At 36.8% G+C, this 19,158-nt stretch overlaps 1 protein-coding gene across 2 annotated transcripts in view; it reads right to left on the bottom strand.

The window, feature by feature from the left end:
* The window catches only part of LOC127862914 (DNA repair and recombination protein RAD54-like), a 170,427-nt gene that overhangs the window by 73,920 nt on the left and 77,349 nt on the right, over positions 1–19,158 (bottom strand). For both annotated transcript variants that reach the window (XR_008040851.1, XM_052402188.1), the window contains exons 10-12: positions 14,701–14,794; positions 6,790–6,914; positions 1,953–2,103 (exon numbers count right to left, since the gene is read on the bottom strand). Coding sequence is in view for 1 of the 2 variants with exons in the window: in XM_052402188.1 (XP_052258148.1) it covers positions 1,953–2,103; positions 6,790–6,914; positions 14,701–14,794 (370 nt within the window). In the remaining variant the exon portion in view is untranslated. The remainder of the gene's footprint in view (positions 1–1,952; positions 2,104–6,789; positions 6,915–14,700; positions 14,795–19,158) is intronic.

Raw genomic sequence — 19,158 nt, 5'->3', positions numbered from 1 at the left:
CAAGAGCAAATATAAAGAAAAACATCATGTCATAGAATTTTATTTTGCTTTATAACGTACTTTAATGCCAAAACGACACACTTTTGTCATTTTTCGCGCTGAACCATTGATGCACTTTCTTTGCAAAATCAACAAGCACAATACTAACACAAAGTCGTATTTTCCCAATAATAATAATGTCATATGTCGTTGCCTAGCCGACCGATGCCGGTTAGAAACCAAGAAGCCCGTCGTAGGTTACGTAAAGCGAGCCTCGATTTAGCACGGCACGTGCCAAATTTCATATAAACAAAGAAGAAAATCGTCAATGGGTTATTCTGGAATAATTATGGGCGGAGCTTATACACTGAAAGCACGCGCTGTAACTAGACAAAACCAAAACATGCCGATACATTTTCCACCAGCGTAATAATCCGGTATTTTATGAATGAAAGTCGGAGATCTGATCGACAGATTAGCTGAAATATAAATTATGCGCAAATTGAGTAATTCACTCATTTTAATGGCTGTTCATACTGTGATCACAGAAACTTAATTATTATTCGCCATTCAAACGAAGCCGTTAATTGGCACCCCATTGACAAACAACAGTTCGGGGCCTTTCTTAGAGTGTGTATATTGCATTGCTCAATCAACGCTGATACGGGCCGCGTTATCAGTTTGACCAGGTATGTGTATTAACGTACTAATACACATACCTGGTTTGACACGGAGAACGTCACATCAGACATGTTAATCCCCAGTGATTTCGGTAGCCAATTTGTAAGCGGCTCGCAGGTCATTACATATTAAGGCAATTACGTTTGGAAAAAAATGCGAATATGCGAATATCAATTCTGTTATTCGAATACTGACCATTCAATCGAATATTCGAATATTCGAATAATTTTGCCATCCCTAGTAATTATGAGCAGAAATAAACATTTTCAAGGCTTTTTTACATGAAATAAGCACTTTTCAAGCACTTTTTCAAGGCCAACCTTTGTTCAAGGGCTTTTCAAGCCTAGGACTCATTTTCAAGCACTTTTCAAGCCCTGTGCGAACCCTGTAAACATACCACAGTGTCTACAGTACATCATCATGTTGAACTCAACTGAACTCAACAACATACCACAGTGTCTACAGTACATCATCATGTTGAACTCAACTGAACTCAACAACATACCACAGTGTCTACAGTACATCATCATGTTGAACTCAACTGAACACAACAACATATCACAGTGTCTACAGTACATCATCATGTTGAACTCATAAACATACCACAGTGTCTACAGTACATCATCATGTTGAATTCAACTGAACTCAACAACATACCACAGTGTCTACAGTACATCATCATGTTGAACTCAACTGAACTCCACAACATACCACAGTGTCTACAGTACATCATCATGTTAAACTCATAAACATACCACAGTGTCTACAGTACATCATCATGTTGAACTCAACTGAACTCAACAACATACCACAGTGTCTACAGTACATCATCATAATGAACTCAACTGAACTCAACAACATACCACAGTGTCTACAGTACATCATCATAATGAACTCAACTGAACTCAACAACATACCACAGTGTCTACAGTACATCATCATGTTGACCTCAACTGAACTCAACAACATACCACAGTGTCTACAGTACATCATCATGTTGACCTCAACTGAACTCAACAACATACCACAGTGTCTACAGTACATCATCATGTTGACCTCAACTGAACTCAACAACATACCACAGTGTCTACAGTACATCATCATGTTGAACTCAACTGAACTCAACAACATACCACAGTGTCTACAGTACATCATGTTGAACGCAACTTGACAACATTCTATAGTATTGTGTCTACAGTAAACATCAGTGTTGTATAGGACACTGTAGAATGTAAAATATGTAGGTTGACAAACAGTGAGATTGCAAAATAGCGAGGGTATATAATTGTTACCCAGTATTCCTTTGTTGACAAAGTGTATGAGACTAAAATACTCTAGAAGGTCATTCTGGATTGGTGTTCCAGACAGCAGGATGCGTCTTGTGCAGTGTAGCCCCATCAGTGCCTGGTATGTCTGGTTCTCACAGTTTTTCAGTCGATGACCCTAAACATTAAATGTCAATATATGTTACCCACACAACACAGTCTGACACCATTCTGTTTTTTTATTAGAGTAATAACAAGAGCTGACAGAGGACAGCGCGCTCCACTATTCAAGTGCTTGACAGTATAACGTAAGCCATCTTGGGGAAATTGTTCATATTCAATAATTTATTAGACGATCTTTCAAAAATAAAAAAATATTTTTTTATATTTTTTGGGGGGGGGGGGGTGGGGGTTGAGAGGGGGTATAATGTGGGGTGTGGTCATTTATGAGACGATCTTTCAAAAAAAAAAAGGAAAAAAAAATTGTTGGGGGTGTGTGAGAGGGGGGCATAATGTGGGGTGGGGTAATTTATTAGAGGATGTTAAAAAAAAAAAATGGGGGGGGGGAGGTCGGGGGGGTAGAGGGGGGAGGAGAGGGGGGTATAATGTGGGGTGGGGTAATTTATTAGATGATGTTAAAAAAACAAGCAAGTTCGTTGAATTGATATCCCCCGCCAATATGCTTCTGGACACAAAAGTATATATATATTTATATTTTTATATTTGAGACTCAAAAAAGCATTTATTCAAGATACAAAGGGCCATAACTCCGTTATTAACAGATGGTGTACAATGCCATTTGGCGTGCATCATCCTCTTATCCATATATATACTCATACCAAGTTTCAATGAAATCTGCCAAAGCACTTCTAAGATATGGCTCCGGACTCACAAAAAAGCATTTTTTTTCAAGATAAAAAGGGCCATAACTCCATTATTAACAGATGGTTAACGATGCCATTTGGCGTGCATCATCCTGTTATCCATATATATATACTAATACCAAGTTTCAATGAAATCCGCCAAAGCACTTCCAAGATATGGCTCCGGATGGTCAGACTGAAGGACAACACCAAAACAATATCCCTCCGCCGATGGCGGGGGATAAAAATAATGTGGGGTGTGGTAATTTATTAGATGATGTTTAAAAAAAAAAAAATTCTTTTTGGGGGGGGGGGGGGGTTCGGGGGGGGGGGGGGGGGGGGCAGGAATTCTGGGTATTGTTTGGGTGGAATCCATTGTGGTATTCAGGTAAGTGTTGTTTTGTCAAAGTAATAATAAAATGTGATCATAAATAAAGAAGTTATGGCAATTTAAGCAAAATGTTCAATTACCTAGGTGTAAAAGGGGCCATAATTATGTCAAAGTGCTTGATACAATGGTCTGCTCTTGTTTATAGGTTGGAGTCATGATGGTTAACAAGTATGCAAAATATTAAAGCAATATGTCAAGGCACATTGAAAATATTTGGGGTAGTACGCAAACTTTAACATTTGCTGCATATTCTAAGTGGAAAAGGGGCCATAATTATGACAAAATGCTTGATAGAGTTGTCTGGTCTTGTTTATAGGTTGGGGTCATGTTGGTAAACAAGTATGCAAAATATAAAAGCAATATATCAAAGGATATAGGAAATATTTGGGGTAGTACACAAAGTTTAACATAGCTTTATCAATAATATGCATATTCTAAGTATAAAAGGGGCAATAATTCTGTCAAAATGCTTGATACAGTTGTATGCTCTTGTTTATAGGTTGGGGTCATGATGGTAAACAAGTATGCAAAATATGACAGCAATATGTCAAGGGACATTGAAAATATTTGGGGTAGTACGCAAACTTAAACATTTGCTGCATATTCTAAGTGGAAAAGGGGCCATAATTATGACAAAATGCTTGATAGAGTTGTCTGCTCTTGTTTATAGGTTGGGGTCATGTTGGTAAACAAGTATGCAAAATATGAAAGCAATATGTCAAGGGACAATGAAAATAATTGGGGTAGTACGAAAACTTTAACATTTGCACGCTAACAGCACGGCACGGAACGGAAACGCCGACGCCGGGGTTAGTAGGATAGCTCCACTATATCGTCGCTGTCGTTCTCAAACCTCGTAGCTCCAAAATTTTCAAAATATTTTTTTCGTCTTTTCTGAATATATGAAGTCTGGCGCGTGTTTTGTGCTATATCTTGTAGCTTTACGCCAATCAGAGCCCTTGAAAAAGCCACGTGACGAAATGTTGTAGAATGATTGTTGGCTTTTTTCCCGGCGAAAAGTCGTAGCGACGCCATTTCACCTATAGGTACGTCGTTTCGTTTGGACAAATTTGACAAAAACGTTGACACAGAATATTTTGCATGTTGTCTTCATAAAAAACAGCAGACACCGTGCTCAATGTTTAAAATGCACTAAGTGAACCCGTGACCTGGTTTTTGACCCTGCATGGCCCATGTTCGAACTTGACCTACACATCATCTAGATACAACTTCTAACCAAGTGTGGTGAAGATCGGATGAAAACTACTTGAATTAGAGAGCAGACACCATGCTGAATGTGTAAAACGTACTAAGTGACCCAGTGACCTAGTTTTTTGACTCGGCATGACCCATATTCGAACTAGACCTTGACATCATCTGGATACAACTTCTGACCAAGTTTGGTGAAGATCAGATGAAAACTACTTGAATTAGAGAGCGGACACCATGCTCAGTGTTTAAAACGCAATAAGTGACCAGGTGACCTAGTTTTTGACCTGCCATGACCCATGTTTGAACTTGGCCTAGACATTATCTAGATACAAGTCCTAGACATTATCTAGATACAACTTCTGACCAAGTTTGGTGACGCTCTGATGAAAATTACTTGAATTAGAAAGCGAACAACATGCTCAATGTTTAAAACACACTAAGTGACCCCGTGACCTAGTTTTTGACCAGGCAAGGCCCATGTTTGAACTTGGCTTAGACATCATCTAGATACAACTTCTGACCAAGTTGAGTGAATATCGGATGAAAACTACTTGAATTAGAGAGCGGACACGGACCGACAGACAGACCAACCGACCGACAGACAGACAAGCTCACTCCTATATACCCCCCTAAACTTCGTTTAGTGGGGGTATAATTACATTAATATCGTCGAGATCTTGACCTTATACTGCAGGATTGATTAGGATAGCATGCAACATATCCGAGGAGAAGTTATTAGAACAAAAGTAAATGCATGCATGCAAACATATGGCTGACATCACAGTATCCAAAAAGCTTCCCATGAAAACTATGTGATTAGGTGAGCTGTTTCACATCCCCCCAGCCATGTAAACATAACAGAGCTCAAATTAAATTTATTGACTTCTTATCTTGAAAAATGACCTTGACCTTTTACAGAGAAGCATGTGAGACGAACATAACATACATCTGGTCATGGGGATTAATAACCTGAAGTTATATGAAAATCCGACCAGGGATATACATGCTGAGACAATACAAAAAATCATGTCTTTGATCTTAAATTGTGACCTCCAATGGAAGTTATTGCAATACATTGGCTCATCTTGAAGAATAATATTCTTTAGTTATGATAAAAAATTCCCACAAATGTTAAAGAGCAGCCATAAAAATGCACCACGTTTGACCTTGAATTGTGATCTTGATCTTTCACCAAGCAGCATGGGAGTTGACACATGGTCTGGTCATGGGAAATAAAAGTCAAAATTACAGTGTGACTTATATATGTCCTCCTTAGAATGCATAAACATGCAATTTGACTGAAAACAGCTAATCTTTCTAATTTAACCAGTCCCAGTACCATCCACAAAGAAGTGAGGAAAAACTGTGTTTTGGAATGAAGACAGGAGACAATTATAGCCCTTATGCGTTCACCTGAGTGAATGGAACCAATTGTTGAACACTTGACCTGGTTATCTGGTTTTTTACCCCGCTTGACCCCTATTCAAATTTGCCTAGATATTTTCAACATTAACATTCTGACAAAGGTTTAACAAGCTTGAGTCACAAATATTGCCCCTGAAGTGGTAAGATTTTTTTTTAAAGATTTGATCTGGAGACCTAGTTTCCAGACCCGCTTGACATTGATTCAAGATTGAATCATAAATGTAGCAGGTTGTAAAAAGTTTTTTTTTTTTTTTTTTTGCCCTTGTTTTTGGATAAATGTGAACAAAATTGAACTGAATGGTGGAACAAACTTGTGGTAGATAATTTTGTAAGAATTTCTCATCCCTTCTTTTAACCGTGTAACCAAGTTTCAAACTCTGCTCAGATATCATTCTGACAAATGCTCTGACTAAGTTTCAAGAGGATAAAGCAAAATATGTGGTTTGTAGAGCGTTAACAAGATTTCCTTTTCTATGACCATGTTTTAAAATCCCTTTTACCCAGTTTTGAGCTTGGTTGACATACACCTTGGATTAATGTTCTGACCAAGTTTCATGAAGACTGGGCTGTTAATGTGGCATCTATAGTGTTCTGGGCCAGAATAGGCTGAGATATAATTAGGATTAATCTTCTTACCAAGTTTCATGAAATGTGGGCAGTAATTGTTGCCTATAATGTTCATAACCTTTTTCTTTTATTTGATATAGGGACCTAGTTTTGACCCCACATGATCCAGTTTTGAACTCAGTCAAGATATTATTGGCCAGTAATTGTAACCTTTAAGCAAATGTTGGATTCAGCATTACACAAAACAAGGGGGAAGAAAGAAATTACCTTGTGCTAAGATGGGGAAAAAATACTTTTTACACTCACTGGCTGGATTATTTTTAGTTAAAACCTGATAACCATGACATGAATTTGGTGATGCCAAAATTATTAAGTCCAGAATACCAGCTTGTATCTGATAATTTACCTCATCACATATAACCATACCAACTTCACCCTTTTGCAATACAGCCGCATGCAAGCGAAATGTTTCGTATGAAATAATCAACACTGGATTGGAAATCCTACGCCCCTTCTGTAACATGAAATGACCTAAAAACAAGAAAAAAAGCATATATAAAAACAAACACAATTAAAATCAGGCATAAACTTAACAGGTTTTACACAAACTGCAGATATACATGGTCTGCATGGTAGAACCCAGTGATTAAATAAACAAGAGATGTATTGTCAGAAACACAATGCCCCCTATTGTGCCACGTTGATTTTTTTGTTGACCTTTGACCTTGAAGGATGACCTTGACCTTTAACCACTCAAAATGTGCAACTCCATGAGATACACATGCATGCCAAATATCATGTTGCTATGTTCAATATTTCAAAAGTTATCGCAAAACTTTAACCAAGGTTAAAGTTTTGGGACACACAATGAATGACAGACAGACAGACAGGCCAAAAACAATATACCCCCAATCTTTCGATCCGGGGGCAAAAAGTTTGACCCGTTCTAATATTTGTTGGGCGATACCATATTAAACATCAGCTGAACCAGCAGCTGAGAAACTTTTATACAGCCTGAGGCAAAATGTATACACTCTTCACAAAGAAAAACCAAAATATGTATGCAAACTTGAAAGCATTAGCAATACATATTGTACTTAACTGTGTGATATTTGATATGAACATGATTGGGTGTACATAAATGGAGTTAAACTCAAGTGTTTTGTCTTTTAACTAGATGACAGCCATGCAGGCAGACACATGTGACAAGTCAGTGGACCGTACTATTTGCATTACTTGGGTACATGGGCATGTATACTGGCAATAGGCAATGATTTCATCAGACAGCTTAAAGATTATTTAGTTGAAATGATCTCAGTTAGGAAAAATGAGTTCAAAGTTTTGGTCTTGTGTACTTTTTGGTATGTAATTGTTTTGAAGTTGTGAAAGACAACCATATTTAAGATTAAACAAGATATGTGTTTGTCATAAATACTGTCCCCTTTTGCGCCGCTTTGAAGCTATATATTTGACCTTTGACCTTGAAGGATGACTTTGACCTTTCACCACTCAAATGTGCAGCTCCATGAGATACACATGCATACCAAATATGAAGTTGCTATCTTCAATATTGCAAAAATTATGGCAAAATGTTAAAGTTGGAGCAAACAAACACACAAACCAACCAACCAACAGACAGGGCAAAAACAATATGTCCCCCACTATAGTGGTGGGGGACATAAAAATCGTATTTTCCTTAATTTATTTTATTTAATAATATAAGGTTCATACTACAGTAAATCAAATGCTAAACATCAGGCAGGTGAAGTAATACAAAGGAATAGCTGAAATCCAATGCAATAGGTTATTTGTCATTTTGTCTCTTTATTTTTTTAGACTCTATTTTAGGAATATTTTTGTGCTTTTAAATTTTGAAACACACTAATTTTTAAGAAGTAAAATATCAAAAGAATTAAAGTCCTAAAGAAACAAGAAGTTTCCATAAAGTGCAAATGCCCCAACACTCCACGTTTGTCTGTCTCAAAACTCCTCTTATGTCAAACACGAACTGTTTATGGCCAATTAAGACTATAAACCTTTGAGGTAATGAGACATGCAACACTCAGTCTCCTCATGGTAGTCATTTAAGGTTAGTTGAATAATGAATGAAAAGGTTACAGCCTAGACATACTGTTTCATAGCCAATTTTGACTTTTTACCTCTTAAAGTGACACTGACCTCTGAGGTAGTGAGACACTTTTTACCCACAAAATGCCGTGTCCTCAAGGTTGTGATAAGTGGTAACTTATCTTAAAAAAGCCTGATGAATGAAAAAGTTACAGTCGAAATAAGGTGTTTTATATCCATATTATATATTTTATCATTTAAGAGGGACCTTGACCTTCGAGGAATGGAGACAAGTGTAACACCCTAACTGTTGTGTTATGATGAGACAATAACTTTGAAGATGTTCAAATGCCAACTTTGACTTTTGTACTCTGAATGTGACCTTGTGGTAGGGAGCAGAGTTTTACCCACAAAAATGATTTCTCCTCATGGTTGTCATCTGTGTTAAGTCATCTTTAAATAGCAAGTTGAATGATAAAGTTACAGTCCGACCAAGCTGGTTGTCTCTCACACACAGGTAGATAATGAGAGTATACATGTAAATAATGATTGTCTGCTTAAACGCCTTGCTGTGCCATTTTTTGTCACGTACCAAGTGATGAGCTTTCATAATAATGTCAACTGAATCCTTTAAACACAAACTGCAATGTTTTGAACTAAATGGTACTCAAAATTAGTATGATTATCAATATTATATCTTAAAGCGTACGCATGGTATGTAAAACCACTGGTGTTTCATATTATGTACCACTAATAACTTACTGTGAAACCATTATTAATCGTCAGGCATTAATTTTTGTGTATTCCGTCAGTCGACCTATTGACGAATTCAAGATCCTAACGAACAATTATTTATCATATTTGAACAAATTATAAAGACTGAATTACAAAAGGCATGAGGCCCTAAAATCCAACGTAATCCATGCATACATACTCCGTCTGTTTCGTAATCAAGATTAATCCGGTTTTGACACAAAAGGGCGTAGATTACACAGTGTACTTAACTGACACGTGACATTGCTCTAAAACGCGAGTGCAGTACAGCTGCATCGACTCTGTTGACTTCGTTTAGGTAGAATAGTAATGATTAGCGCAAATTGTTAACAACTTTATAATCCATTGTGTGTATTGTGTTTTTCGGTTTTGTTGCAAATTATACAGCTGTCACGCAGCGGATCCGGATCAAAGACAATAAACGAAATGAAAAGATGATGATGTGTGATCAACACCTGACTTTCTCCGCATTTATTACACATTTATACAGAACATATCGATTTGTGTTTGGTTTTTTGCGTTTAACTACAATACAGATGTAAAACTAGCTTGTGCTTCGTTTATGGGCTATAGATATTTTAATTATTGACAGCTTTGACAAGTTTTACGATACATGTTTCAAGTAAGTGTTACTTGTAGCAATTGAAAACGTAGCAGATTACAGAGAAATTAACAATCATGACGATTAGTTCCATCCAAACGTAGGGTATTTGTTTACAAAAATTCACTTATATTTTTGCGCGATTTTCAGGAAATCCCCGGAAAGCACGTTTTTACGAATGACTGAGTATGACACAATAAAACATTGCTTTGTATCCTATTGCATTCAATCTAATTTAAACTCATTCGTCCATTGGTTGTTACAATTAAATCTGAACTATGCCCTATGAAACCGCTGTCTCATAATGCACTGTTAATTTTACACTTCAGAAAATTATTGTATTTGAAGTGATCAAATATTTACGATGCAAAACTCTTGGAACTTTATTGAAAATTGACCAAATAGTTTGCTTACACTAATTTTAACCAATAATCTTCGCATCTTCACTAATTTGCGCCGATATAGGTAAGATTGTTATTAGTTTGGCGATGATAATAAATGAATAAGACAAATTGGCAATTGGCTTCACTGTTTCAAACACTCGTTAACGCTTATTCGGTCCCACTAATCCGCTCATCTTAATAATGATACACTAATGGGGGCCAATAACTGATCACCTGATAACAAAAGACTAGTATATTGACATGTGACAAACAGGCCCCACCTCCTGCAAGTGACTCTCAAGTGCCCTTCCTCTTTCCCTACTACGATTTATCGCAACCGCGATATATTTCGGACAAACAAATCGGATTTAAATTGAAGCATTTTTATTTCTTTTCATAGTCAGGAATTGGCGAATTTAAGTGCTGACGAAAACGTCATTTTTATAAAAATGACGAAATTTCATGCTGGCAAAAATAAATGGTTTCACAGTACATTGTATAATTATATTTATGCATATACAGTATTCTCTGTAAATATATCAATATCCGAAGCAGTCGGTGAATAAAAGATATCTATTTACCCCCTGATTAGTGCACAAACTTATGACGGAGTATCAATGGTAACTTTGAGATTGGAAATTGTGATTGGGCTGCCTTTCGAAGTCTCAATCTTTTTTCCTGGAGTTTTGACCATTACATGCATGTGAATTCTATCATGTATAAAACTAGAAATGGCGCGGCAGAGGCCAGCGCATATCCCCACGCCGCATGTTTGACTCAGGGGGGCCCCAGGGTTGGTAATGGGGCCATGCATAGTTGAAATTGACCGTATTGTCATAAGAGAGGTTCAGTATCAATTTGAAGTGAATCGGTGTAGAAATGAAGAAATTATAGTAAAAGGCAATTTTTGGTGGGTGAAGTCTATGTGGGCGGGGCGCCCCAGGTTTGGTAATGGGGCAATGCATAGTTGAGATTGACCGTATTGTCATAAGAGAGGTTCAGTATCAATTTGAAGTGAATCGGTGTAGAAATGAAGAAATTATTGTAAAAGGCAATTTTGGGTGGGTGTGGTCTATGTGGGCGAGGTGCCCCAGGGTTGGTGATGGGGCCATGCATAGTTGAGATTGACCGTTTTGTCATAACAGAGGTTCAGTATCAATTTGAAATGAATCGGTGTAAAAATAAAGAAATTATAGTAAAAGGCAACTTTGGGTGCGTGTGGTCTATGTGGGCGGGGTTGGTAATGGGGCCATGCATAGTTGAAATTGACCGTATTGTCATGAGAGGTTCAGTATCATTTTGAAGTAAATCGGTGTAGAAATAAAGAAGTTAATGTAAAATAACCTGAAGAAATGAGGTGAAAATCATTGACCCGGCCCAACCCCAACCCCCATAACTTTTGACCCAGGGGTCAGATCAAAATTCCAAATAGTGCAGGGTCGCACATATGCTCATAGCTACCATGTGTGTAAGTTTCAAGGTTCTAGTGCTAATAGTGTAGGACGGACAGATGGACGGAAGGACGGCGGAGATAACCACAATATCCCCACGCTTTTCAAAAAGCGTGGGGATAATTATACATATTTTTCACACAAAAATGCCTATCAAAGAAGCTGGTTTAGGTCATTCTATTTGTATATTGAATGCATCTCTATAGCTTATGTCTTCATAGAGAGGTTTTCAAAATTATGTATGTAACTTTATTTTAAATTCTAATTAAAACAATTTAATGTCAATATGGTTAACTTAGTACCCCTCTCATAATGGCCATGATTTCTGCAAAAGTCTCTTCAAAAATCCATATCAGAAAAGTCATGTATTCTCATTTAGATTGGAACAACGGGCATATGTTTTACATTTACTTATAAATGCCCACCATGATGCTATTTTTTTTCTTCATTATTTGAAAAGCTACAATAAAGATCTAGTTTCCAGATATTTTTTTATAGTTAAATTTGATTTTTGACCATTACTTGCCCTTACTAGTTCTTGCATTACACCTGGTATTCTCCTAATGTATTCTAAGCTATTTAGAAATGCATCCATGCTGGAAAATTAATTGTTGATGACTGATATTTGAAATTGGAACTTCAATAATGACCTTGGCCTTTGCAGTATGGACTGGATTATTAGATAACTTCAGCTGACCATGCCTGTCATGCCAATTTTAAAATCCATTCATATTGGACTGGAATATCTTGTAACAACCCTTTCCTTCCCAAAAAGCAATTTGATCTTTTGCAAAAACATCTTAAGTTATTAGACTGTTGGGAAATGTGTTGTCTATCTGCTGGAGTAAGAGATCTATATCTGTGGCTGGGAATGAGATTTTGACCCCTTTAGCCCAGATGTCGTTTCCGAGGAAAATAAATTGTGACTACCCTTTCTTGTACTATGTCAAACCACTTCTTGCTATAAAACATTAGTTTTATTTTGAAGAATAACCTAAAACAAGAATTAAAGCCGGACGAGTTGATATTTCTCACAACAATTTGGTTTTCTCAACTGACCAGAATTGATAAGTATTCGTCAGATACATTCTAAAGCTTAACTCTTCCATACTGATTTTCGCAAAAATTGTGCCAAAAATTCCAAAAGTATCAAAAGTACGAATCCTTATCATGGACATAACGGAATCCTTAAGACTATTATTAACCCATGACGTATAGACGCTTTGGTCTATGGCGGGGGATAACTACTAAGTCACAGGTGTTGGGTGCGTGGCCAAGTCACTTAAACACTATCAATATGTCATAAAACAACATTTTTCATCATTTTGACAAAAAACAAGTTCTGATATATTATATATATACAAGGTAGGTATCTCTTGACACATGAAAATAACCAACATCAACACTTGCTAACATAAACTACAAGAAAACACTCCGCGAACTCGTAGAAATATCAGGTCGGCTATCGTCTGACCAAACGTTCAGTGCCGATTTTTACAAGAGTAAAGTATCCCAGCTATGGAACATAATCCATATTAATACAATAACAAATACGAGTTTATCAACTTACAACACAGATTTGTCTTTTTGTTTGCGTTATAATGTAAAAATCGTTGTAAATCGTGAATTGTATATTGGCAATTTGGAGTCCAGCTCCATGTCGATCATACGCTTAAGTTAAATACGATTCTCGGTTTCAGATATGCGGTAATTCTGAGGCGCAGAACCAAAAGTTGAATAAATAGCATAAGGTACACGATTGAAAAAAACATTCAAACATAACGATTATATCAGACCCATATACAATCCCAAGCCGGATTTCATTAATTAATACATTCTGACAAAATTTTATTAAGGCGTGATGAAAACTGTGACCTCTTTCATCTACACAAGGTTTTACTAGAATTGGCCCGGTGACCTAATTTTTGACCCCAGATGACCCATATACAATCCAAAATCAGATATTATCAAGATAAACATTCTGACCAAATTTCATAAAAATTGGATCAAAACTGTGACCTCTACACAAGGTTTTTCTATTATTTGACTTAGTGACCTAGTTTTTGACCCCAGATGACCCAAATACAATCCCAACCCAGATTTCATTAAGATAAACATTCTGACCAAATTTCATAAAGATTGTATGAAAACTGTGACCTCTTTGTCTACACAAGGTTTTTCTATTATTTGACCTAGTGACAGAGTTTTTGACCCCAGATAACCCAAATACAACCCCAACCCAGATTTCATCAAGATAAACATGCTGACCAAATTTCATTAAGATCTGATGAAAACTGTGACCTCTATTGTCAACACAAGGTTTTCCTATTATTTGACCTAGTTTTTTACCCCAGATGACCCAAATACAATCCCAACCCAGATTTCATCAAGATAAACATTCTGACCAAATTTCATGAAGATTGGATGAAAACTGTGACCTCTATTGTCTACACAAGGTTTTTCTATTATTTGACCTAGTGACCTAGTTTTTGACCTTAGATGACCCAAATACAATCCCAACCCAGATTTCACCAAGATAAACATTCTGAAAAAATTTCATAAAGATTGGATGAAAACTGTGACCTCTGTTGTCTACAAAAGGTTTTTCTATTATTTGACCTAGTGACCTAGTTTTTGACCCCAGATGACCCAAATACAATCCCAACCCAGATTTCATCAAGATAAACATTCTGACCAAATTTCATAAAGATTGGACGGAAACTGTGATCTCTACTGTCTACACAAACAAATTGTTGATGGACACATGCACGCACGCACGCATGCACAACGGACATCACACAGTCACATAAGCTCACCATGTCACTTCGTGACAGGTGAGCTAAAAATTGCCTAACTTCTTCATTTTTAGGAATTGGATGCTAATATTTCAGATTTCGATTTGTCAGATGTAACACTTCTATAATATATGCTTAACTGAAAAAGTCATTTTTGACCAGATGGGTCAAAATCTCATTCCCAGCAACATCTAAATCTATGTGATAATGTATAAGTGAGAATGTTGTTTGCCTCAAATAACATACTGAGGTTTCTGTCAATCTCCTCCTTGCTGCCATTGTCAATTACCAAAGAGCTCACTTGATTGCCCAGCCACTTTCTTATCTCACTGTCCCAGTTCTGTAAGGAAACAAAATTGTTTTCAGAATCTTTTCAGAAGTGTAAATGCTAACTTCAAGAGTCCTTCCAGAAAACTTGATCATGCTAATTATTTCACTTAATCTCATGTATACAGGCACTTTTTAAAATCTGTTCATGAGAAACTAGAGCTATCACTGAAAGTTATAATTAACAAGAGGACCATAATGGCACCAAAGCATTAATCTGATCCAAGGCATGACAAGTGTCTAAGATTTTACATTGTGACTTTTTTTTACTTAAACTCAAGACAAGCAACAAGATTCATTGTATACACAATGTGGTTTCTAGAAAGGTAACAAGGTTTACATATTACCCCATGACCTAGACTTTTACCCCATATAACCCAAATTCAAACTTGGGTTGACTGTCTTGAGTGTTTACTTTCAAACCAATTTCATCAGACTTGAATCACACGTGATTTTTTAGGATTCAACCGTATGGCCTTTTAATGAACCTATTTGACCCACACTCAATCTTGGCACAGATTTTGTCAAGATATACATACTGAACAAGTTTTATTAAGATTAGTCATCAATGAGACTTTTAAGAGTGGTATTAAGGTTTGTCTAAGATTTACCGTAAATACACAAATATAATACGCACTTTGTTACCAGCCGAATTTTTCTTCAAGTACGGGGTGCATATTATATATGAATGTAGAGCAGAACCAAAATTTTTCCTGTGAAATTGTTTAACTTAATCGTTGTTATTCACTGCGTGTCAGCCATTTTGAATTACACCATTACATCAAACAGGGGCAACTGTGCTTACGGTAATTGTCATGGCTACACTGTATATTACCATACATGCTAAATAAACCACCATCGGTATTACAGATATACAAGAGCAAGGCATAGCGGGTGCCAATGCTCCGCTGTGGGTGCATTTTTTAACAAGAGCACCGCCTTGCGGGTGCAGACCGCTCATCTATTTTCTTTTCAAAGGTGAAGGGACTCTCATTTTCAATCACAAAGGAGGGAGGGGTGGAGTCAAGAGGGGTGTATAGTGTGGGGTTGTGGACATTTATTACATTATCTTCCAAAAAAGCGAAAAAAAAAAAAAAAATCGAGGGGGGGGGGGGGGGAATGGGGGGGTATTTTTTGGGTGCGATGGTTGGACGGTATTTCAAACATAACCGTTTAAAAAAAATAATGGGGGGCGGGGGGGGGGGTATAGTGTGAGGGTGTGGTGATAATTTGTGAGATGATCGTAAAAAAAAAAAAAAAAAAAAAAATAAATTGGGGGGGGGTGGGGGTGGGGTGGGGGGGGTATAGTGTGAGGGTGTGGTGGTCATTTGTGAGATGATCTTAAAAAAAAAAAAAAAAAAAAAAATTAGGGGGGGGGGAGGGCGGAGGGGGGGAGGGGGGGGAGGGCACGGGGGATGGTTTGGGTGGAGTCTATTGTGGTATGTCAGGTAAGAGTAGTTTCGTCAAAGTATCAATCAAATCTAATCATAAATAGAAGTTATGGCAATTTTAGCAAAATTTAATAATTTGACCTTGAGAGTCAAGGTCATTCAAAGGTCAAGGTAAAATTCAACTTGCCAGGTACAGTAACCTCATGATAGCATGAAAGTATTTGAAGTTTGAAAGCAATAGCCTTGATACTTAAGAAGTAAAGTGGATCGAAACACAAAATTTAACCATATATTCAAAGTTACTAAGTCAAAAAAGGGCCATAATTCCGTAACAATGACAACCAGAGTTATGCAACTTGTCCTTTTACTGTACCCTTATGATAGTTTGTGAGTGTTCCAAGTATGAAAGCAATATCTATGATACTTTAGGGGTAGAGTGGACTAAAACACAAATCTTAACCAAATTTTCAATTTTCTAAGTATAAAGGGCCCATAATTCCGTCCAAATGCCAGTCAGAGTTACATAACTTTGCCTGCACGGTCCCCTTATGATAGTTCATAAGTGTTGCAAGTATGAAAGCAATAGCTTTGATACTGTAGGAATAAAGTGGAGCTAAACACAAAACTTAATCAAATTTTCAATTTTCTAAGTATAAAAAGGGCACATAATTCTGTCAAAATGCCAGTCAGAGTTACATTACTTTGCCTCCACAGTCCCCTTATGATAGTTAGTAAGTGTTGCAAGTATGAAAGCAATAGCTTTGATGCTTAAGGAATAAAATGGACCTAAACACAAAACTTAACCAAAATTTTCAATTTTCTAAGTATAAAAAGGGCACATAATTCTGTCAAAATGCATGCCAGAGTTATCTAACTTTGCCTGCCCAGTCCCCTCATGATAGTAAGTAAGTGTACCAAGTTTGAATGCAATAGCATTGATACTTACTGAGAAAATAGGACCTAAACGCAAAACTTAACCAAAATTTTCAATTTTCTAAGTATAAAAAGGGCACATAATTCTGTCAAAATGCACGCCAGAGTTATCTAACTTTGCCTGCCCAGTCCCCTCATGATAGTAAGTAAGTGTACCAAGTTTGAATGCAATAGCATTGATACTTTCTGAGAAAAGTGGACCTAAACGCAAAACTTAACCGGACGCCAACGCCAACGCCGACGCAGACGCCGACGCCAAGGTGATGACAATAGCTCATAATTTTTTTTCAAAAAATAGATGAGCTAATAAAAGAAAGCTTGTTAGAAGAAGAGCCTATGTTAAAGTTTTATATTAGAGGTCACAGTGACCTTGACCTTTGACCTAGTGACCCAAAAAATGGGTGTGGCGTGTAGAACTCATCAAGGTGCAGCTACATATGAAGTTTCAAAGTTGTAGGTGGAAGTACTTTGATTTTAGAGCAAATGTTAAGGTTAAAACCATTTTAGCACAACGCGGACGGCAGACAACGAGCTGGCTATGACAATACCTCGGGTTTTCTCTGAAAACAGCCGAGCTAATAATAATAATACTTATTATTTATTATTATTATTATTATCGTTCTGAATATTGTCAAATGGAATTAAATGTTATAAAAAAACATGGTCTGTTTCTTTCTTTTGCAATTATGACTGCTTGTACCAGATGTCAGCAGGTGGCCCGTGTGTTATTGGTAAAGGTGTTGAGAAGGGCCATCGCTTGTCAGCGGGAACAGTGTATTGGAGGTGTTGATAAAAGGGGACAGATTTAGGAGCCTGAGTGAATGATTGCTAGGGGCCTGAGTGAACGATTGCTAATTTACACTTATTGACACTTACCGTCAAGGGTCTTATAAACACAAAAACTTAGCATTGAGCATCATTATCTTCCAAACAGCCTAATGACTACATATCGTCAAATCAACAGCATCAACTGCGATCAAAACAGCTCCAAATCACTCAAATCTTAAAAAATTAATTCTCTTGAAATTGTCGAAAAAGCCACTTTTTAGCGCCGATCTTGTAATTGTCGAAGTGACTTGTGATCGACTCGTCACTAGCGAGAAACAACAAAACAGCCCTTTTCAGGGCAACCATTTGTCTTAGAAAGAATTGTCTTCAAATTGTCACATTGGTATCAAATCAACCATATGTTTGCGTTAATAAAACAATCAACAGTAATATGAACAATAGACAGAGATATTTATTATTATGCAACTGTCATGACAACGGCCCCATAACACATCGCCATCAATATACTAGGGTATCACTGTGAAACAAATGGGTGATAACGCCAAATTGATTTGCAATTTTCACAACAAAATAATATATTGACACATTTTTTCTGAAATTACAGCGTCATGGCTGATTTCGGACACTGATTTTTTTAGTGCGTATTATACTCCAATTTTCAATTTTTACTGCTAAATTTGGACCAAACTCGGTAAGCACATGATCTCTTTCACCCTCTAGACCCAGATTGGAATTCGGCAAACATACTGTCAAGATAAACAATCAAACCAAGTTTCATCAAGTTTGAGGTATAAATTATGGCTACTAGAGTGGTAACAAGGTTTAAGTTTTTCTAATATGACCCCAGTTTAAAAAGCATCAAACTTGGACTTAATAATGTCGAGATAAACATCATGAACTTTTTTTTTTCAAGATAGAGCCAAAACTGCATGAAGTAACATGAACATCTATCAAACAATGCAGAATTTTGATTGACAATAAATCTGTCATAGCACCTCAACTTATTATGTTAATCAATTGCATGAAATTTCATAGCAAAATATGCTGCTCCACAAAATATAACAAATCCAAAGTTGCCACAAGGTGGCTAAAGTATATCCACAAAAGTAACACAATTGAACACATTTTTTTTTTAAATAATGTCTTAAATCAAACTTACCATGCATTTTGTTTATAGAGTTGGCAGACAATTTTGAATGTGATAAGAATGTCAACACTATCATGGCCAGTAATCTCTTGTGCCACCTCTTTCAAGCTCACCAGA

The sequence above is a fragment of the Dreissena polymorpha genome, chromosome 16 (genome assembly GCF_020536995.1).
Source record: "Dreissena polymorpha isolate Duluth1 chromosome 16, UMN_Dpol_1.0, whole genome shotgun sequence".
Classification (NCBI taxonomy): domain Eukaryota; kingdom Metazoa; phylum Mollusca; class Bivalvia; order Myida; family Dreissenidae; genus Dreissena; species Dreissena polymorpha.
Note: the sequence above shows the minus strand (reverse complement) of the source record. Positions and strands in the feature narration are given on the sequence as shown.